This window comes from Poecilia latipinna, unplaced genomic scaffold, assembly GCF_001443285.1.
Source record: "Poecilia latipinna isolate Pla-1442-1.1 unplaced genomic scaffold, P_latipinna-1.0 Scaffold622, whole genome shotgun sequence".
NCBI lineage: Eukaryota > Metazoa > Chordata > Actinopteri > Cyprinodontiformes > Poeciliidae > Poecilia > Poecilia latipinna.
The window spans coordinates 264,818-281,032 of record NW_015113238.1 but is presented as its reverse complement, the minus strand read 5'-3'; the positions used below and the strand labels follow the sequence as shown (position 1 = coordinate 281,032).

Below are 16,215 nucleotides of genomic sequence, written 5' to 3'. Positions count from 1 at the left end.
CTAGTTTCTAAATACCTTGGTGACAAAGGTGGCGTTGCTGTGGTATTTGACAGTCATGTCTCTGATCTCCTCTCTGAATGCAGGAGCACGAGGAGCCTGCTCAGACTTGGGAATGACCGGCAGAGAGATCTCAGACCAGTCGCTCTCACCGCCAATGTTTTGGCATTTCACACGGAACTCGTACTCAAAGCCCTCAATCAAGCCAGTGACTTCATAGCTGGTCTCCGTAAATGTCTTTGTTGTTACAGACATCCATTTGTTCTGCTTCTTCTCGCGTTTCTCAAGGAAGTAGCTGGTGATTTTCGCTCCTCCATCGCTAGTTGGAGGCTTCCAGCAAACGACACAAGAGTCTTTGGTAGAACTGATAATGAATGGCTGCTGTGGGATTCCAGGTTTATCTGTGAGAAAAACAACACAGGGCTGTTATTCTGTCTTTGTGCTAACTAGAACTCTAGGTAGAAAATTAAATTTACGGGGGTTACCATATGGAGCCTTGATGATGACCACTGATGGAATCTCCAGAGGCTCACTGACGCCATACTGGTTCTGTGCTGAGACTCTGAAGTAGTATCCAGAGCCCTCAGTCAGGTTGGGGACACGGCAGGTGGTGCCAGAGACAGAGGAAGACACCAGGTGCCACTGTTCTCCCTCTTTGGCTTCGCATTTCTCTACAATGTAGTTGGTGATTACAGACCCTCCATCATCTTTAGGAACCTTCCAGCTGATCACAACTGAGTTCCTGAGCAGGGATTCAACAACAACAGGACCCTCAGGGATGCAAGGTTTGTCTGGGGAAAAAATAGTAAAGCAACATCAGGAACGGCTCATGGTGTTAATGTAAAAAAAAAAAAAACTGTCAGGTAATAAAGCATGCAAATATTCTTTGTTCATTTGAATTTTTATTTGAAGTTGTTTTAAAAAAGACTTTCAGTGATGTAAGCCAATACCTTGGATTTCAACACGCAGAGAGGTGTCAACAGTTCCAAACACATTGCTGAGCTGAACCTTGTAGCGACCAGCGTTGGTTTTTCGTTGGGCATTCCTCACAACAAGGTGGGTATAGCTTTCTGTGTTTTCAATGATCACGTTCTCAGATGAATTTAGAGGTTTTTTGCCGTAGAACCACATGATCTGGGGGATTGGACGACCAATGTAGACGACGTGGAGCCGGAGGCTGGTACCAGCCCCAGCATAGTACTTTTCTTTCAGAGGGAAGCCAGGGTGGAATTGGGGAGCTGCCTGCAAGCGTAGTTTGCCACTGGTCTCTATCTCTCCAGCCTCGTTGATTGCCCTGCAGGTGTACACGCCTTCGTCTTCTTGCTCCTCTGTCAGAATTGTGAGGGAGTGGTTACGACCATCTGAGCTCATCTTGTACTTGCGGCTCTGGATCAGTTCTCTGCCGTAGCGATACCACTTGATCTCAGGCAAAGGTCTGCCAATGATTCCACAAGTTAGAGTGCCAGACTCGCCAAGCTTGGTGGTTACATCTTGGACCTCTTCCTTCAAAGCTGGAGCTTCACCAACTGCAGAAAAAATATGATTCATATTTACTCCAACCTTAAATGTTAAATTAACATTTCATTAGGTGTAGTATAACTAGCTCACCGCTCAATTTGGTCTTGATGCCCATGGGTGTGCGACGAGGTCGACTGAGTCCAGCCTCATTTTCAGCAAAGATTCTGAATTCATACTCTGTGGCCTCCATCAAGCCCCCCATGGTGAACTGCCGATCCTTGGAGCGCTCCTTGTTGCATTTCTTCCAAGCGCTTTCTCCAGCCTCCCTGAACTCAATCCAATAACCCAGGATCTCCTTTCCGCCATCATGTTCTGGCCTGAGCCAATGAATGGTGATGCTGTCCTTGGTAATAGAGATGATGTCAATATCTCCTGGTTGGGTGGGCTTGTCTACAGGAAGAGACAGCAAGACATTAACAATAATAGAAAAAATATCAAATGAAACCTTGCTAAAAATTCTAGCAAGGTTACATCACTTCATTCATGGGAATATAAGTATTAAATAATACAACACACCAAATGGATCTTTGCAGACCACCGATTCTGAAGCAGGACCGGGTTCACTCTGCCCAATGTCATTTTGAGCCACCACTCTAAACATGTACTCTGCGTTGGGTATAAGTCCGGTGACATTGAACATGGTGGTAGTGATGTGGGTCTTGTTGTGACGAACCCACTTCTCTGTGGAAACCTCCCTTCTTTCCACGTAGTATCCTGTGACACGAGAGCCACCATCATCCCGGGGCCGGGCCCAAGACAGAGACACCGTGGTCTTGGTGACGTCCATGATCTCTGGTGGATTACTGGGAGGTTCGGGTGGACCTGCAGTTATAGGTATTGTCAGTAAAACATGTATTTTGAATCACAACAGAGCAGCTTAGATTTGAAAGTTGAAGACAATTTCAGAAATAGTACTCACAAAGAGGTGTCTTTGGCAGAACAGCTCCATCTGACTTAAGGGATCTGCTAACACCAAACTGGTTCTCAGCAAACACCCTGAAGTGGTACTCTACATTCTCCTTCAAGCCCTTGACCACCAGGGAGGTCTCAGTTACCCGGGCATCCACTGTGTACCAGGCGGCCTTTGGTACTTCCCGCCTTTCTACTATGTAGCCCAGGATGTCAGAGCCACCATCATCTGAAGGCGGTCTCCAGCTGACGCGAACTGATCTAGCCTGGATGTCATCAAATTCTAGAGGACCTTCTGGGGCATCAGGTCGACCAATCACCTTCACCTGATGGCGAAAAGCATAAACATTATTACTTTTTTTAGTTAGTCTCTTTTTCTTCCTGACATTTCCTTGAGGTGTTGTATCTCACCTTGATGTACACAGCTTTCCTACCACATTTGTTCTCCAGCACCAAATCATAGGTACCGGTGTCGTCTTTGTGTGCCTCTTTGATGACCAGCTCAGTGATGTCATCATGGGTGGCAATCATGGCACGATGTGAGATGTCACGACCATCCTTTGTCCACTTAGCTGTGGGTATTGGTTTGCCTTTGATGGGAACAGACAAATGGACGACTCCACCTTGCCGCACCACATATTCTTCCTCGTATACACGATCAAGCTCAAAGTCAGGATAATCTGGGAAAGACACAAAAAGCAGCTTTGCTTATTAAATTGTTCATTCAACATATAAATGCATGTACTGTGTAAAATTCTTGTCTTACCAAGCATTTCTTGGACTTTAACCACTCCAGAAATCTCTGCAGGCTCTCCGGCACCACCTGCATTGCAGGCAATGACTCTGAACCTGTACTCTGCACCCTGGGGCATGTGTGTTAGGGTGTACTCGCACATCTTGGTGGGTGTAGTATTGCACAGAGTCCATTCAACCTGGTCCACCTTTTGCATCTCAATGAGATATCCAGTAACAACAGAACCACCCTCTTCCTCAGGCGGCAGCCAGGCCAGAGAGACCGATGTCCGTGTGCTGTCTGTGACTCTGGGTTTAACTGGAGGACCTGGAGGTTCTATTTAGCAACACAGAAAGATTTACTAAATAAACTGACCTCCTTTCTTGTAAAACTAAATGAACTAAGCTTTGCATCACTTACCAATGGGATCCATGGCAACAGCTACGGCAGAACTTTCACTGGGTTTGCCAGTGCCTCTGGAGTTGATGGCAGTGATTCTGAACTCATATTCCAGGCCCTCAATCAGCCCGGAAGAACGATATCTGGTCATAGTGACTGGATTCTTATTGATTCTCAACCATCTGTCAGATCGGGCCTCTTTACGTTCTATTATGTAGCCAGCAATGGTGGAGCCACCGTTGTCCACAGGTGGTTGCCAGGTCACGGTCATACCTTCATGGGTGACATCAATCACCTCTGGCCTGCTTGGGGGTCCAGGGATGGCTGCACGGGGAGAAAAGGTGGAAATTTTACTGAACTGTGGGACAAAAAGTATCTTTCTGACCAAATAATCAAAGAAATTCATCTGGCCAAGCATGATTGTAGATCTGCATGTCTAAAATTATCAAACTGGTAAGATCACAAGAACAGGGAATATGAAGATGACTCTGAGAACTCACTCTTGGCGCTCTTGCACTCCACCACTTCAGACTGCAGGAAGCCACCAAAACCAAAGCGATTCATGGCAGCAACACGGAACACATACTCAGTTCCTTCATTAAGCCTGGTGAACTTGAAACAAGGTCTGGTCACAGATTCAGAGATGGTGGACCAGCCTGGGTGGTGGGCTTCACGCTGCTCCACCACGTAGCCACTGACATTGGCACCACCGTCTTTCTCTGGAGGCTCCCAGCTAACTGTTACCGAGACACCATCAACCTCCTCGATTTTTATGGGACCGACTGGGATACCAGGTTTGTCTGCGCAGAAATGACAATACAGACAATTTATGTTCAGAAATGTTACTTCAATGCTGACATCAATCAGATATTTATTTGTATGAAGTGTTCTTACCCAGGATGATGACCTTGATAACCTCCGTTGCCATGCCGATAGCATTCTTCACCTCCAAAGTGTAATCTCCAGTGTCATCGATGGTGGTGTCACGGATGACAAGGTGTGTGTATTTCCCGTTGCTGTCGATCTTGATGCGGTCCAAGCTGTCCTTCAGCTTGGCACCACCGAAGTACCAGGAGCAAACCGGCACTGGTTTGGCTTTAATCGGGATGTTCAGGTCAATAGATTTGCCCCGGTGCACATGAACGATCTTCTGAGGGATGCTGGTCAAGTCAATCTTTGGCATCACTGAAAAATAAAATATTTAATTGGTTAAATTCTGGCTTTCTGAAAGGAAGTATAATGTGTTGTAGGTCAAGGCTTCCCAAACAGCATTAGTTTCTGGCCTGGTCAATCCCACAAAATATATAAAGGAACATTTAATTTTATTTATTTGCTTTTCACTCCCATTTGCTCAATTTTTACATTCATTCAGCACATAGCCTACTTCATACCTACTGATTTTAGTTGGGAATGAGTTTGGTGGTGGAGCACTTTATCAGCTAATATATTATGACTTTATTAATGTGATGCTGAATATATTACCAGATAAAACATTTCCACCATAATCCCCTCTTTTAATAAGAAAATATGTAACATATGTTTTAAGGAAATATGTAAGTTTTTTTTATTAATTCCATCAATCTGTATTTAATCTCCAGAGTTTAGGTTTTTGCAGAAGTGTCCTCTGGTTGCTGGACAGTTACTTTGGTCTTTTGCTTGTCACAAACCCAGGTTATTTTATAATAATGAGTGAAAAAAAGTTAGATTAGTAATAAAATGAAAATTTATGATTAAAATGTTATTTAGTTTTTAAATTTTTTTCTCATATTTTTCTAACACTTTCTGAAGCCCCTAGTGGCCTCTGAGGTCAACAGATTTGTTCCAGGTTGTTGACGCTGTGACGACTCACCCTTGATCTCCTGGATTATGACTGGTGTCATAATGTCCATGGGCTCACTGACTCCCCTGCTGTTGGTGGCACGGATCCTGAACAGGTACTGGTCGTTCTCTGTAAGCGACTGGATTGTGTGCTGGGACTGAGAGGCCTTAACTGTCGCCACGGCACTCCACCTGTCTGACCCCACCTTGCAAGCCTCTATGATGTAACCTGTCAGCCTGCTGCCGCCATCATGCAGTGGTCTTTCCCAATGGAGGGTCACAGTGGACTTGGTGACATCCACAACGCTGAGGTCCGTGGGCACTGATGGTACTTCACACACCAACACAGGCTCAGCTGTCTCACAAGGCTCGCCGACACCATAGATGTTCTCAGGTAGGACTCTGAAGAAGTAGTGCACGCCTTCCTCCAATCCTGTGATCCTGTACAGAGTCTTCCTGCACTCAGTGGTCACAGTTTTGTATGACTTCATGTTGGCTTCTCTCTTCTCTACGATGTAGTTGCTGACATGAGCGCCACCGTCCAGGCTTGGGACGTCCCAGGTGATCACAACCGACTCCTTGGTGTAGTCTTTCACCCTGACTGAACCAGGAGGACCAGGGGTGTCTGAAGAAAAGAGACACATCAAGAAAATGAAGATTTATGTCTTGAAGAATTACTTGAGTAAAAACTAACTGGACAGAACTTACCGTAGACCTTGACCAGGATAATGCACGTCTTCTTTCCTGATGGATTCTCGGCTTCCACAACATATTTTCCAGAATCATAGCGATTAACTTTCTCCACCAGGAGAAAGGTGTGACTGTCGGTGGTCTCAATGAAGCCTCGGCTCTGCAGCTCCACACCGGTCTTTCTCCAGGCAACAACTGGTGCCGGTCGGCCGGTGATGGACACGAACAGGCGGAGGGTACCGCCAGCACGCAGACAAACCGTCTTCTTCAAGTCTTCGGCCAGTTCCAGGTCAGGCATTTCTGAAGATGGAAACAATAGGAGATCATGAAAAAAATCCTACTTACTTGCATATATTTTTGATGACTGCTCAATATTTTATGTTGTAATTTTGCCCTTATTCAAAAATTTTGACATCTTCAAAAGTAATAAATAATTTGTAATTTCTTTAATTATTTTTCCTTGTTATGAAGGTGTTATTTAAAAGAAAACCATTTTTCAATCTTTCTGAAGACATTTTTCTTAGAAAAAATATCTTGACTCAAGAGATGAACTAATATCTCTACTCAGAAAAGAACTAAGTTCCATAATTTCCTTGAAATTTCAGTTTCAAATCTCTGACCCAAGATATATTTTTAAATAAACTATTTTTTAATATTTTTCCAGCAGCTTAATGTACTGTTTTAGTCCAACTTCTTATCTATTTTTTAAGCGAGAATAACAATCGGACAAGTAATGAGTTTATATTGCAGGGATGTCCAAAGAAAAACAATTTAAGAATCTGAAAAGAGCTGAAGAATTGCTAAGATCACTTTAAACCTGCATTATGAAACTTTTTAAAAACTTTGTTAAAAATGTCACAATATCGTGACAGTATGGTATGAGACTATTACTAATGAACTCACCAACTTTCTCCAGTGGTTCGATCTCTCCACTCGGTTCACTGAACTCCCCGGTGCCGTTGCCGTTGATGGCCGCCACCCTGAACCTGTACTTCTTATTGGCTGCCAGGCCACCGGCCACGTACTCATTGGTCTTTATGGGCTTAGCAGTGGCGCGGTACCACTGCTCCGAGTCTTCCTCTAAGATCTCTATGACGTAGCCTGTGACATCGGAGCCGCCGTCGTACATGGGCCTGGTCCAGGTCAAGCTAATGCTGTGCTTGGTTGTGTCCACTATGCGAGGTGTTGATGGAGCAGCCGGGGTGTCTGAAGGGGATGAATATAAATAGATTATTAACATACTTTCATGTTTTAATATCTGGAAACTCTGTAGTAAAGAAGTAAAAAGACTCACATGTGGGATCTTTACAGACAATGTATTCTGAGGCGTCGCTCGGCTGGCTCTCTCCAGCGTTGTTGACAGCTGTGACTCTGAACTGGTACTCGCCTCCCTCTATCAGGCCAGTGATTTTCAGACGGATGTCATAAATTGTGTAAGTTCTGTTCACCCGAGTCCATCTGATTCAACAGAGCAGATCAATTGTTCAATGTTTTTTTCTGAGACAGTTAAAGCTGATATTTGTAGACAGAACATGTTTTAACCTTGTGCTGCTTTTCTCTCGTTTTTCCACTATGTAGTTCTTGATCTCACTGCCTCCGTCGCTCTCAGGCTTCAGCCACTCGATGATGATGTGCTCCTTACCCACCGCTGTGGCCTCTGGGGCGCCCGGCGGGGATGGGACAGCTGGGAAACAGGTGTCAGGTTAGAGAATAATTCTGTTTCCCAGGAGTAAAACATACCACAAACAACACCAACCAACCTAACCAAAGTTATTAAAGTTAACTGAAACTGAAACTGTTTTCATTCAGGAGAAAACTATAACTAACTGGAACTATTTACACACATATAAAAACAAAACATACTGAAATTATAGATATAATATCCTTCATTTCCATGTTTATAAATCCATTTATTAGCCTTTCGGACTGATGTGAAATAGATTTTTTCCACAGCTATGAGGAAATTACGGCACTTCATGCTTCTTCTGGCAGTTCTTGCATTAGTTCACGAAATTGTGACACAAAAGTTGGGAAAAAACGCAAGAGTCAGGCGGTTGTTCAACAATAATTCAATACATATTTTGAAAATAGTATATTCTGTTGAGTATTCATTACCCAATTTAAATTCTGCACCTAAAAATTAAGTATGGGTTTTAAGTATGAAAAAACTAAAACTACTACTATGGCTTATAAAAACTAAACTAAAAATAAATAATATTGCATAATAATAATAATAATAATAATAATAATAATAATAATAATAATAATAATAATAATAATAAATAAGATAGCAAACGCATTAATTAAACAAAATTTGACCAAAAGTCACAACAAAATAAAATTAAACTATAATGAAAAACTAAAAACTATTATAACCTCTGAAACCTAGGTTGAGAAATAGTCTGAATGTGAAATATTTGACAAAGAGAAGCGGTTTCATACTGTAGGCGTTTCTGGCGATGATCGGCTCGGACTCCAGAGGAACTCCGGGTCCAAACTTGTTGACTCCTCTGACTCTGAAGACGTATTCGTTGTTCTTGATCAACCTGGAGCTGACACATGACAGCGACTTGCACTCTGCCTCCATGATGACCCAGTTGAGCCGGCTGGTTTCACGTCGCTCCACAATGTAGTGGGTGACGATGTCTCCGCCGTCCTCCAGAGGGATCTTCCAGGAAACCGTACACTTCTCCTCAGTGACTCTGCTGATCACGATCTTGTCAGCAGGTTGTCCAGGAGTGTCTGCGAGGAAAACAAATCAAGAGTTGGACATTTTTGTGACATGTTCATGTTCTGACCCAAGCCTAAATGTTGAAACATGGCTACTCACCCAGAACCTTCACGTTGACCGAAGCGGTCTTAATGCCATTGGGGTTCTTGACGGTGAGGATGTATCTACCCGTATCGTATCTGTCGCAGTTTTTGATGACGGCCATGGCTCTTGTTGACGTGTATGTCAGAGAGTATTTCTCTCCCAACTCCAAAATCTTGTCACCCTTGGACCAGTACACTGTGGGTTCTGGTTTGCCTCCCACAGCACCGTCCAGGACAAGGTCGGAGCCAGCCATAATAGTGATGACCTCCCGTGTCAATTTGCTGTCAAGTTCTGCTCTAGGAGGAGCTGCAGTAAGTAAAACATAAAATTTTAAGCTGTGATAAAAATTTGACTGCAAAATGGATTTCAGTTAAATTGTTGTGTGTTAAGAAATTGGGTTGTAACAATAAATCCACCTAAAAATACAACAATTTAGAAAAAACTTCCAGGAAAATCATTTCACGATTGTCTTGCTTTCGCACATAAAGCAAGAGTTTTGCAAATTATAAACTGTTACTCATGTTTTATCAAGCAGTATTGCTATGGCATTGTCCTCTAAGACAGTGGAAATTGCAGAAAAGCAGTTTGTTTTGATGACTAACTAGCATTGTTAGCAGCTGTTAGCAAGTTGCTGTATTCTCACAGTTCTTACAAATCTCATCTTCTGATCAGTGTCTTTTTTCTTTAAAGTCCTCAACATGCTGCATTCAGACGATTTAAAAGAGGTGAAGGCTTCTTTAATGTTTATGTAATCAAATAATGTTGACCAACCTAACAACACTTTTATTAGCTGACTCATTCAGCTAACATTATTGGGCAACAACCAAAGAATTGCTTCGTTTTATACTTCAAAATGAGTCTCAAAAATAGAGAAATATGTAAAACACTCAGCTCCACCTGAGACTCATAATAATAACAACTTGCATTTAATTTTCAACCATTATAAATAGTGATTCTCAAGAGCAGCTTCAGTTTGATGAGAAATATCACAAGAACTTCACTGCTGTGACAAATTGTTTTAAAGCTGCTAAAATACAGTAAATGTTATGGTAAACAGAACTTTATAAAAAAAACATCTAGAAATTTAAATATAAAGAAAAATAAGGAGAAACATGTGAACGTACAGTACTCATCCTTGCATGTGATTGGACCAGTGGTCTCAGAAGGCATGCTGTGGACCCCGGCTGCATTCTTGGCGATAACACGATACTCAAAGGTTTCTCCCTCTCCCAGGTTTGTGACTGTGAAGTAGTTCTCTGTGATCGTGGTGTAGTTGCACTTGAGCCAGCGGTTGTCGTCCCACTCATCTGTGCTGTAGACCTTCTTCTCCACAATGTAGCCGACAATCTTATTGCCACCATCGTTGATCGGTATAGTCCAGCACAGCGAAACAGAGGAGCGGCTGATGTCGGTAATCTCAGGTTTACCAGGCGGATCTACAACAAGCAAGTTAAGACTTTATCAAATACTGCAGCAGGATTTTATTCAATTACATATTGGAACTACCAGTGGTTCCTTACCAACAGGGTTGAGCGCCACCACTGGTCTGGAGGCTTCACTGGCCTTGCTCAGTCCAGCGAGGTTCATGGCGTACACTCTGAACTGATACTCCAGACCCTCGATCAGGTTGGACACCTTGTAATGACACTCAAGGCAGGGCAGTTTGTTCTCCCTCACCCACAAGATTGTGTTCCTCTCTTTCTTCTCAATCCAGTATCCTGTCACCTGGCTGCCACCATCAGAATATGGCACATCCCACTTAATGCCAATGACATTTGCTGACACAAATACCACATCAGGGCGAGTTGGAGGACTTGGAGGAACTGCAAATGTAAACAGGTGGAGATTATTAAGAGCCAAAAAGTGCCAGGATGTGTGATATTGTCTTACTGAAGCAGAACCTACTGAATGGATGCTCGATCACAACAGCTGCAGACTCAATGGACTTGCTGACTCCAAACTTGTTCTCGGCACACACTCTGAATGTGTATTCCATGTATTTGGTGAGATGAGTCACTTTGATTGTCGTTCTCTGCACACTGGAGTTTACTACCTGCCATGAAGCATGGCCAGACTCGCGTTTCTCAACAATGTAGTTGGTTATTTCGGTGCCGCCATCATCAGCTGGCTCTGACCATGACAGTGTGCAAGACTCTGATGAGACTCCAGAAATCTTGACTGGGCCAGTTGGTGGGCTAGGTCTGCCGACGACGACCACAGTCACTGTGAAAGTCATCACACCGGCAGCATTCTCCAGGATCAGGTAATACTTGCCGCTGTCACTTCTCTTGCTGTCTCTCACTATCAGTGTGGTTCTCTCCTTTGTGGTCCTGATCAAGACTCTGTCAGTCTCCTTCAGCTTCATTTCCTCCAGTTTCCATGTGACCTTGGGCGCAGGTCTGCCGCTTATTGGGATATCAATTGTGATAGTATTGGAAAGCTTAACAGTAATGAGCTGGTTAGTGATACTGCTGAGATCAGCAGTTGGCTCAATGAGAGGCTCCTTAATGACCACAGAGCTGAAAGTACCTTGAGGCTCACTGACTCCAGCATCATTTTTGGCCTTGACCCTAAAGTCATACTCAGAGTTTTCAATCAGACCTTCTACCAGCATCTTCGGCAATTTAGTCTCTCCATAAACAATCCACCGGTCACTACCCTTGGCTCTGAATTCAACAATGTACCCTCGGATGCGGCTGCCTCCATCATGGTCAGGTTTAAGCCACACTAGGGAGGCTGTGGAACTAGTGGTATCGACAACATCTAATCTTTTGGGTGGTGCCGGCTCTTCTGTGGCAACAACAGGTTCAGTCATTTCCTTCGGTTCACCTTGACCATACTGGTTAACAGCAGTCACTCTGAACAAGTATGGTACACCAATGTCTAGACCAGTTATCCTTATCATTTGGCGTGAGCTCTTGCTGCTGACCTCCTGCCAAGCAAGGCGGCTTGCCTCACGTTTATCTACTATGTAGTGATGGATGCGGGATCCACCATCATTGGATGGAGCATCCCACATCATTGTCAAAGCACCACGTGTAACATCTTTGAAGGAGATTGCTCCTGGAGGTCCTGGAGTATCTAAGACTTTGATTGTGAATGTGATAGACTTTCGTCCACTGTTATTTTCCAGGGAGAGGGTGTATTTCCCTGCCTCATACCTTGTGCAACCTTCTATAGTCAAAGTGGAGGAGCTGTCTGTGGTGTTGACATCCGCCATGACAGGAAGTTCACCATCTACTCTAGACCAGGTGGCCAGGGGAGCGGGCTTTCCTCTGAAAGCAACGCTGAGAGTGACTATTCCTCCGTTCTTCACAGTGTGAGTTTGTTTGAAGTTTGCATCGATGTCAAATTCTGGAGATGTAAGTCTATCCAGAGCCTGAACAGGGTGTGGCATAACTGAGGCTTCACCCTCTCCTGATCCATTCACTGCACTGACTCTGAACTTGTAAAGCTCTCCAGCTATCAGGCCCTTTGCAGTGTATCTATTGTGGATACAAATCTGACTATTGACTCTGTGCCACTCCTCCAGACTGGCCTTACACATGTCAATGTTATAGCCAATAATTTCCAAGCCACCATCAAATACTGGTTTTGTCCATTCCAGAGTGACAGTGGACTTAGTGGAGTCAATCACCTGTTAAAGAAAGAAAGTTTATTTATCCCTTTGCTCATTTTTGCTCAGGTAACCTTTGTTTTACACATCAGTTTAAAATTAATTCATTCAAACTGCTTTATGATCCTTCACAGAATAGCTTTGTAATTCCTGTTAAAGATCAGCATTAAAACTGAACATGTATACCATTACAAGTAGAAGGTTTGGATGTGGATACGGTTCTCAAACAGTCCTACCTTGATTACACTTGGAGCACTAGGAGCACTGGTTGGCTCTCTGCATTTGAAGAGCCTGGAGGTGCTGCTGGCTGGTCCGATTCCAGCTCCATTTTCAGCCATGACGCGGAACTCGTACTCATTGCCCTCGGTCAGGCGGGTGACACGGTGCCTTAGCTCTGTTATGGGCCTCTTGGAAGACACCCTTACCCAGCGAAGGCTCTTCTTCTCTCTTCTTTCCAGAATGTAATGCTTGATCTCATTACCTCCATCTGATCTGGGCCTGGTCCAGCACATAGTGATACTATCTCCAGTTATGTGAGTTGCATCTGGCGTACCAGGAGCATCTGGCACAGCTAAGGGGAAAGCACAGCAAAACTCTAAGTTGAAAAAAATGCTTCTTTGGATCAGGTGGGAAATTTGGGGTTTTACTTCCTGACGTAGGAATAATCATTTAAAGGTTTACTTACTGTATTGCATGCGTGCAATAACGGCATCAGAATCCAGTGGCTTGCCGACCCCAAATTTGTTGACAGCAGAGATTCTGAACTGGTACTCATTTCCCTTGATGAGGTTGGTGACATTATATGAGCAAGCTTCACATTTGGATGTAACCAACGCCCAGGAAATTCTGGATGTTTCCCGTTTTTCCACTACATAGTGGGTGATTGCAGCACAGCCATCATTTTCTGGTGGGTTCCACCATACAGTGCACTTTTCAGCAGTGATGCCGGTAAAGCGGATGGGACCCTCAACAGGTCCAGGAGTATCTGTGTAGACACAGGGGTTCAGAGGTCTTAGTGTGAAAAAGTATCTAATTCATTTTTAATTAACTCATTGGCCACTTTTAGAGACCTGATAGTGAAACATAAATGTATTGGTTTACCAACCTTGCACTCTGACATTAACATCTGCTTTCCTACTCCCAGAGCTATTTTTGGCTTCCACAGTATAAATTCCACGGTGGTTCCTGTCTGCATCACGGATAAACAGGCTGCTGGTGCCAATGCCTGTGGTAATCTCAATGTCAATCATTGTTCGCTTGTCAATTTCTTTGCCGTCTTTGTACCACAAAACCTGAGGAACTGGGCGCCCAGTGATGGTGCAATTGAGCTTAACATTTTCTCCAGCCTTCAGAGTGACCACCTGGTCAGGAGACCACTCGATTTCAGGAGTAACTGATGACAAAAAAACATTAAAAACCAAAATTAACATCAGTTTATATGGGATAAATTGGTAAATTACTTGATTAATTTAAGAAAAACACATACTGCTCTCATCCTTGGTCATGATATATCCAGAAGAGTTAGATGGTGGGCTGACTGTACCGACAGCATTTCTTGCAATCACTCTGAACTCAAATCTGTCTCCAGGGGACAGACCAGTCACAGTGAACTGAGTATCACTTATATCAATAAAGTTGCATCGTAGCCATTTTCCTCTGCCTTGGCGCCGTTCTACATTGTAAGCCACAATTTTGCTTCCACCGTCTCTCTTTGGAACTTCCCATTGCAGGGTGACTGAATCCCTGGTTGTATCAATGCAGACAGGAGTGCCAGGTGGGTCTGTGGAAAGTGAGAACAAACCCGTTAATGTGTAATATTTGGGTTTAATTTAATGGATATTGTTAATCCTTTAAAAAAACATTTTTCCAGTTAAATTGTCACATTCACAGTTTTTAAATGCAATTACATTAAACTTACCAACTGGGGATATGGCAAGAGCATGTTTGCTCTGCTCGCTGACAGGGCTTAGTCCAGCATTGTTTTCAGCATAAACTCTGAAAGAGTACTCCAGACCTTCCATGAGACCAATGATCCTGTACTCTTTGTTGGAAATGATTGTGGAATTCACCTTCTGCCACAAGAGGCTGTTCCTGTCCTTCTTCTCAACATGATAACCCAAGATAGGAGAACCTCCATCAAAGCCTGGGGCATCCCACTTAATGGTCATACCATCACTGGTGACGTTGAAGGCAACTGGCTTTCCTGGTGGACCTGGAGGTTTATACTGGTGCTGAGCAATAACATCTGAGGAGCTGAGTGGTTCGCTGACTCCATACTTGTTCTCAGCACGGACTCTGAATTGGTATTGAGCTCCTTTGACTAGGTTAGGAATCTTGAAGCTGGTCCTTACAACACTTGAGCAGACCATTTTCCAGTTGGCCTGGGAGGTTTCACGTTTCTCCACACTGTAGCATGTAATCTCACCACCACCATCCTCCTTTGGCTCATCCCAGGAAATGATGATACTCTGAGCCTTTATCTCATCAAAGCGAATAGGACCAACAGGAGCTGTGGGTGGTCCAAGAGTGATCACATTGATGTCAAAGTAGTTTTTGACCACTCTGTTGTCCAGAACTAAAGTGTACTGGCCAGCATTCTCCTTCTTGGCTCCTCTAACTGTGACTGCAGTCTTGTTGTCAGTGGTCCTAAAGCGAATCTTCTCGCTCTCCTTTAGTGGAAGGTTATCCTTCAGCCAGCTGATTGCAGGTCTTGGTTTTCCCTTAAATGGTAGCTCAATGTGGATGTTTTGCCCAATACGAACAGCCAGCTCTCCATTTGGATAATCACTGAGACTGGCTTCTGGAAGAATAATAAAATCTATCACAGGGATTGGACCAATCTGAGAGAAATCACTTCTTCCTTTCTCGTTCTTGGCAAACACTCTGAAATCCATGATGGCATTCTCCCTGAGTCCGGTCACCTCACATGTGCAACGTTTGCATGTTGCACCTAAACTCCAGTTGACTTCATCCTGGCTTCTCTTTTCAACTATGTACTCTGTGATGTGGCTGCCTCCATCATGGTCAGGTCGGGTCCACTGCAGTGTAACAGAGGTCTTTGTAGAGTCCAACATTGCCAGGTTTTTAACAGCTCCAGGAGTCTCTGTTGCTCTGACAGCTTCAGTGGACTCACAGAAGTCACCCACGCCAAACTCATTTTCAGCTGACACACGGAAGAAGTAAGCAACATCCTCTTCCAGGCCTGTCACCTTGTAAGATGTGTTGGGGCATTCTGCACTGATCACCTGGTAGGCCTTCATGGTTGAGGCTTTCTTCTCAACAATGTAATTTGTGACAGGCGAGCCACCATCAACAAGAGGAGCCTCCCAGCTTAGGGTCAGCTTTCCTCTTGTTACGTTCTTGATTATTAGCTTCTGGCAGGATGATGGACTATCTAGAACCCTGAGGGAAACGGTGATTATCTTGGGTTCACCTACACCATTCTCTATCTCCAGCACGTACTTTCCACAGTCATCACGAGTGACCTTTGGAATACGGAGTGTGGTGGATCTCTCAGTGCTGTTGATGGTGTAGCGGTTATCACCAGCCATGTTGCGATCGCTACGTCGCCAGGTGACATTGGGAGCTGGTCGTCCCTTCAATGGGATAAACACTTCCACATCGCGGCCGGCTTTAGCTGTGTATTGAGTTGTCATAGGAACATCTAAGTCCAAATCAGCCTCCTCTGTTAAACAGAAAAAAATAATAGCACTAATAAAT

The 16,215-nt window shown here is 44.0% G+C and overlaps 1 protein-coding gene across 18 annotated transcripts in view; it reads right to left on the bottom strand.

The window, feature by feature from the left end:
• The window catches only part of ttn.2 (titin, tandem duplicate 2), a 208,919-nt gene that overhangs the window by 9,072 nt on the left and 183,632 nt on the right, over positions 1-16,215 (bottom strand). For all 18 annotated transcript variants that reach the window (XM_015043229.1, XM_015043240.1, XM_015043237.1 and 15 more), the window contains 26 exons: positions 14,414-16,180; positions 13,982-14,275; positions 13,601-13,888; positions 13,181-13,480; positions 12,732-13,066; positions 10,785-12,516; positions 10,400-10,702; positions 10,004-10,315; positions 8,895-9,185; positions 8,507-8,806; positions 7,607-7,748; positions 7,359-7,522; positions 6,968-7,270; positions 6,083-6,364; positions 5,406-5,999; positions 4,451-4,741; positions 4,057-4,356; positions 3,578-3,880; positions 3,191-3,493; positions 2,836-3,104; positions 2,435-2,750; positions 2,032-2,337; positions 1,606-1,905; positions 948-1,523; positions 483-788; positions 16-398 (listed from right to left, as the gene is read on the bottom strand). In XM_015043229.1, coding sequence (XP_014898715.1) covers positions 16-398; positions 483-788; positions 948-1,523; positions 1,606-1,905; positions 2,032-2,337; positions 2,435-2,750; positions 2,836-3,104; positions 3,191-3,493; positions 3,578-3,880; positions 4,057-4,356; positions 4,451-4,741; positions 5,406-5,999; positions 6,083-6,364; positions 6,968-7,270; positions 7,359-7,522; positions 7,607-7,748; positions 8,507-8,806; positions 8,895-9,185; positions 10,004-10,315; positions 10,400-10,702; positions 10,785-12,516; positions 12,732-13,066; positions 13,181-13,480; positions 13,601-13,888; positions 13,982-14,275; positions 14,414-16,180 — 11,060 coding nt within the window. The remainder of the gene's footprint in view (positions 1-15; positions 399-482; positions 789-947; positions 1,524-1,605; positions 1,906-2,031; positions 2,338-2,434; positions 2,751-2,835; positions 3,105-3,190; positions 3,494-3,577; positions 3,881-4,056; positions 4,357-4,450; positions 4,742-5,405; positions 6,000-6,082; positions 6,365-6,967; positions 7,271-7,358; positions 7,523-7,606; positions 7,749-8,506; positions 8,807-8,894; positions 9,186-10,003; positions 10,316-10,399; positions 10,703-10,784; positions 12,517-12,731; positions 13,067-13,180; positions 13,481-13,600; positions 13,889-13,981; positions 14,276-14,413; positions 16,181-16,215) is intronic.